This window comes from Adiantum capillus-veneris, chromosome 3 (genome assembly GCF_014529385.1).
Source record: "Adiantum capillus-veneris isolate H3 chromosome 3, ASM1452938v2, whole genome shotgun sequence".
NCBI classification, from domain to species: Eukaryota; Viridiplantae; Streptophyta; class Polypodiopsida; order Polypodiales; family Pteridaceae; genus Adiantum; species Adiantum capillus-veneris.
Genome location: NC_140933.1, coordinates 72,454,258 through 72,459,960, shown reverse-complemented (window position 1 = coordinate 72,459,960; position 5,703 = coordinate 72,454,258). Strand labels below are relative to the sequence as shown.

The following is a 5,703-nucleotide window of genomic DNA, read 5'->3' as shown; positions in this document are numbered from 1 at the left end:
ATAAAACTTGTAATCCTTTGACCCTCAAGGCTCGGTCTCAGCTCGTTGGTGTATATTTCTGATGTTCTTAATACTATCCACTCACAATTGTGAGTTTTGCAAAAAAAAAAAAAAAGTTTGCATGTAAAAATTATGCCAGTGATTTTTTGGGGAAAAGAAATTGCCAATTTGGCTGGAAAAAGAAGCTTTATGATTTTGCCAACCGAAAGGAAAAAAGAAGATTTAAATTGCCGACCTGATGAGTTTTTAGCATTTCAGAAGTGGGAAGGGAAGAAGATGTGGAGTGAAATTAGGTACCGCACGTACACAGCGAGAGCGAGAGAGCGAGAGAGCGAGCGAGGAGAGAGATGGATTGTTCTGTTCGAGCGAAAGGTATATATATATATATATATATATATATATATATATATATATATATAGAGAGAGAGAGAGAGAGAGAGAGAGAGAGAGAGAGAGAGAGAGAGATTCCTGCTAATTAATGCTTTCTAACTTCGCAGTTGAATCATCAGATGATCTGCATCTACAAATCACGAAAACCTCTGTCGTTAAGCCATTGCGTCCTACTCATCGATTCAACTTCTACCTTTCTCCTTCAGACACCTTCTTTCTGAATTTCAACTACGTCAGAAGTGTCCTCTTCTATCCAGCTCTTCGACTAGCCAATGCTGATTATCTGCAAGAAGAAGGGCGTTCTTGTTGCGACATCCAAACCTTGAAAGATGGATTGGCCAAGGTCCTCGTGGACTTCTATCCTGTTGCTGGACGCTTTCGCCACGAGAATGATGGCAGTGGCGACAAATGCAGCAACATCGTTATTGACTGCAATGATGCCGGGGTCGAGTTCAGAGAAGCTTTTGCAGATTATGATTTTTTCGAGCTGCAAGAAGAGAAGTTTCCAATCCATGACCTCTACAGTGGCTTGACTGCACCGACTCCTTTCAACCCTTTTGAAGAGGCTTTTCTTTCTATCCAGGTAAACTCAATTTATCTCTGCATGTACCATGGGCAATCTTAGCCTGCTGTATTTTTACATACATGCAGATGCAGAATAATGTTATGCTTCTCTTTTACATACATTGTACATGTAAGATGGGCAATGCTACCTTGTAGTTTGTGTGTATGTATAGATGAAGCTCATCCGATCGAGTTGCCTTATTTCTTCACCAATTTTGTCAGGTTACCACATTCAGAGATGGCTGTGGAATCGCCATTGGTGCAACTGCCAGTCATGCTGTTTTCGACGGTTCCTCTTATTCATATTTTTTAAGGTCTTGGGGCCAATGTTGTAGAGGTCTAGGCGTGTCACTACCTCCATTCCATGTGCGGACGGTGCTTGATCCAAAATGCTGGCTGGATACGTCAAAGCTTGGGCAAGATCTGGCTCCTAGACCAAGAGCTGCTATGGAAATCCCTAATGTAAAGCGCCCTTCGACGAAGGGCCATTGCAGAGTTTTGCATTTTGATAGTGCTGTAGTTCAACAGCTCAAGCGGAAAGCAATCCAAGAATCAGGAAATCCTTCAATAAGCTCCTACCAAGCCGTGCTTGCATCAATATGGAAGAGATTGGTGGAAGCATATGAAATGCCACCAGAACAGATGGTAATGAAAAGCTTTGATTGTGCTTTCAAGGGCTATATATATACAATTGTGATCTTCTTCTTGCACATTGGCTAACCAAGTTGTGTTGGCGCATTAACAGGTTTGTCTCTATCTAAAGGCAGACTTGAGGCAGCGATTGAGGCCCGCATTGACACCTGCCTATTTTGGTAATGCATTGGATGTGGTGAATGTCCAAGCAACGGTGTCGAATTTGAGGGAAGAGAGTGTTGGCGTAGTCGCAGCGAGGATAAGGAAGGCAATAGATGTACTCAATGATGAGGAATACATCAGGGGAAGACTAGCAAAGCCTGGCTTGAAGTTCATGGAGTTTATGCAGCTGTTGGGTGAGCTAATGAGTGGCAGGATCTACATGTTTTTCATCAACCATGGGCCCAAATCAGCACTTTTTGAGGTGGATCTGGGCTTTGGGAGGCCCTTGGCAGTACGGCCTTCAACACTTCACAATGATCGCGCCATAGATGTGTATCCAGGCCAAGAGATGGGTAGCATGGATGTTTGCATGCGGTTCACCAGCACAAAAGCACTTCAAGCCTTCCTTTCTATTCCATCACCCTCCATTGTCATATGAAGAAACCATATCTAGCTAGCAAGTATATGATATGTTGTGCTATAGTAATTGGAGAACTTAGCTTTTAGACATTTTTTTGCAAAGATCATCCATCAAAAACATGTGTTGGTTGGAAGATGCAATATCTATTTCCAATGTTTAGGCTCGGTTCAGACTGCTGTCCGCACCTCTCTTTTCACGTATGCGGACCAACGAAAGCAAGTGCATTCAGTGTCCATTTGATGTTGATTATTTGTTTCTTTTATTAATCTCTTATCTTCTTCCTTTAGATAATTAATTAGAGAGCGATGTTTTTGTTGGGTTCAGACTGCTGTTTGTACGTCTCTTTTCATTTATGCGGACCAATGAAAGCAAGCGTCTTCAATGTCCATGTGATGTTGATTATTTGTTTCTTTTATTGATCTTCTTATCTTCTTCTTGTAAAGAATTAATGACGCTTTCAAGTGAGAGTATTGTCTCTTTTTCTTTGAGCACAGGTACAATTTAGTCATACTCCTTATGAACGGTCTTTAAGAGCACAGCTACTCGGTCCTCTTCTTCAACTGGAGACTCTATGTATACCGATTATGTGCAAATTCTTTTTAGCCTATTAGTTAGATAAAAGAGGTCCTCATTACTTCCTATCATGAGCCCGTACACTTGCATTTTCAATGAAATTTTTGAGTTCTTTCCTTTAGCTCCAAAATGTCTTTTTGGGGCTTGCCATGCACTAAGAGCATAGGTGGCTTCATCTAAATAATGCAGGTAACTATTGTGAAGTATTTTGAGAATGATGTTGAGTGCTTGTTCATCACGGCTTTGAAATTTTGATGTGCTAGCTCTAGCTTGAATGGTCTCCCCATCAGTCATTGACCTTACCACACTCCATTACGCCTTTTTCATGAGATATCCCTTGGATCTCACCTGCGAAGTGTGAAATCCCGTTCCAATAAACGTCTTGAGATTGTCTTTATCCATAGCGTGATTGTATGTGTGAGAGAGAGTCTTTTCAAGGGACTCCCTTGATGGTGTCTACTATCTTGATAAAAATCACTTAGTAATACATATCAAAGATACTGTGGTTTTATCAATCTTCAAGTGAAATTTAAAATTTTTCCAAGTGTAAAGTAGCTTTTCAGTTTCGTGAAGCACCTCTTCATAAAAGGTTGGAAATCTTGAAGCTCGAGGTTCATGGGAAATTGGGTTTGAGAGCAAGTATTGAACTTGAAAAAAAATTGCTCAACACTAGCGTCATAAATTAGTACCCCCTTGGTGACCTTGGTGGATGGGGCCTATGTGAAAAGGTATCGACTCTACAAATAGTGGGAAACCAAGCTTGTTAGGGGACTAGCTGGCCGTTCAGTGGGAATGCCCCCCTCTTTGGGACGTGGTCGAACGATGGTATGCAGGTGACATCCTGTCATGCCTAGGGTAAGACTGGGAAGGCCAAGAGCTAGGATTGACATGCAGTACAGAGGGTCCCTATAATTAGCTAGACAAGGCTTATAAAGGGCACAATTGGGTGGAAAGTGGCATACTCCAATCTCCAATCTTTACACTGGTATCAAAGCTTAGGGGAGGGAGGAGCTATGGAGGAGGGAGGAAATATTTTCATGGCTCATGCGTGGCTTGATGTTTCTTCTCTCTCTCTCTCTCTCTCTCTCTCTCTCTCTCTCTCTCTCTCTCTCTCTCTCTCTCTCTTAGAGCACGCTTGGCGCCATGCATGAGAAAGGCATGGGCATGGCCCCCTTGGATGCAACGAAGCCCATACCCTACACAGAGCTAGGTCATGGGACTGGTCGCTTGCGAGAAAGGAGATTAAGATATGTAGCACATGAAATAGGGCTTGCACGCAAAGCTCACAAGAGGAAGTGGTAGAAAAATTGCGCAGCAACAACATCAAAAGGGTGTGTCTCGGGCTGGGAAGCAATTTTCATCACACCGGCTTGGATCCTGTGGAGGACTTCTTGGTGCACCGTGAGCAAGGCTGAAAATTGCAACCCTTCCCACCCTTCCGTCGTAATTTACCCTGCACCTGCATGGCAAAAACTTTATAGGCCTTCCCAAAGACGGGCATGCTCGTGAAAGGGCCCTTCCCTTGCAAAAGGTTATCTTTTACTAGGCCTTCCCAAGGAAGGGTAACTTGCCAAAGTGCCCTTCAAAGGTTAGTATAGGACTAAAGGTAATGTTATAATGTGCCATATTTCGAAATATGTATAAGTTCAAATAGTATATAACACACAAGTGGTTCTTGATACTTGGGGAGTCTTTAGTAAGACATTAGCTCCATTACTTTTGAGCTTATGGTGGGCACATAACTCTTCTAATACTAGTCCTGATAATATAAAAAAAATTACATCATTAGCTCCATGTTTATCAACCCTATGTCCATCGACCTTGACGATGCATTCTTGCATAGCCATTTACATGCCTTCTAATTGAGATAAGCTATAAGTGTCACACTCTCTCTTGGCTAACAAGGGGATGGTTTGAATTGATCGGACTAGTTGGTCATAATCTAATCTATACTATTCTAGGAAACCTCTTCTCGCTTGAAACAAGTTTAGCATCAAAATCACTATCCAATAGCTCCTCATGTAAGCTCTGCATTGCAAGTTCTTGATCTTAGAGAGTGTACACTCTTAAGGCGGTATACAAAAATTCTCAAAATGCTTGCAATCAATAACTCACAATGATTTCCATGTGCTTCTTCTAATGCTATGTGTGAAGGGCCACTAAACTTTTGCCGTGCATAATGATTGGCCAAATGCGAAATTGTCCTTCCCTTGTGATGGGCAACAACATAAGTTACCCTTCATTGGGCAAGGTAAGGGCACCTTGCAATTTTCAAACCTGACCGTGAGTGCTTCTTCTGGCTCTATGTTGCCTTCTCGCCATGGAAGATTGTCAACTTTGACTACATACTTGATTTAATAATGGGCGTCTTATTTTGGGTACCCCCTTCCAATTCTATGGGGGTTTTCCCACGGCAAGATGATGGGGAAAGAAGATTAAGACATGCACATGCATGTGCCATGGATGAATTGTATATGCTTTCAAGCTACAAGCTCTTAAGATGGCCAAAGAGTCTGGCTTGTAGCAGATTTCATAGTGTCTGCATCAAAAGATTTTCTCAGGGAGATCGTATCAAGACCTTTGACAAGAAGAGTTGAAGTAAACAATGCCGATTGCATGCTTCACATGCTTGAACACGTTGTCGGATCATGCAAGGTACAGAGATGCCCATGATAGGCGACAAAGTGTAGATTGTAGTCCCACAATGACAATGGTTTTGTCAAAATTTTTGGCAACTATCTGATGACAAGGTGGGGTAAGCAGCTCTCATTACTTTTAACATGATCTTTGAATTCTTTCGTGAATCAAGAAAGGCCCTTGATAGCAAGAACTAGACAATCTATTGAAAAACAATAGATTGTCTATATGAACTAAAAGTATATGAACCAAGCAACAAATCACCATGGTAAGGACCATGATTAAGAATACAACAAAATCTTGTGTACTCAAGCAAGGCTCGA

The 5,703-nt window shown here is 41.9% G+C and overlaps 1 protein-coding gene across 1 annotated transcript; it reads left to right on the top strand.

The window, feature by feature from the left end:
- Nucleotides 1–271: 271 nt before the first annotated feature.
- Nucleotides 272–2,443, top strand: LOC147461096 (shikimate O-hydroxycinnamoyltransferase-like). The gene is made up of 4 exons (XM_086500046.1): nt 272–372; nt 498–973; nt 1,177–1,599; nt 1,700–2,443. The coding sequence occupies exons 1-4, from the start codon at nt 348–350 to the stop codon at nt 2,186–2,188; spliced, it is 1,413 nt and encodes a 470-aa protein (XP_086356172.1). The 5' UTR covers nt 272–347; the 3' UTR covers nt 2,189–2,443.
- The last annotated feature ends 3,260 nt before the right edge of the window (nt 2,444–5,703 follow it).

Bases quoted from the DNA above. Each gene is read 5' to 3' on its own strand.
- LOC147461096 (XM_086500046.1), top strand. From the start codon at position 348: ATGGATTGTTCTGTTCGAGCGAAAG. The intron at 373-497 runs GTATATATATAT...CTAACTTCGCAG, and splicing joins TTGTTCTGTTCGAGCGAAAG to TTGAATCATCAGATGATCTG. The intron at 974-1,176 runs GTAAACTCAATT...CAATTTTGTCAG, and splicing joins AGGCTTTTCTTTCTATCCAG to GTTACCACATTCAGAGATGG.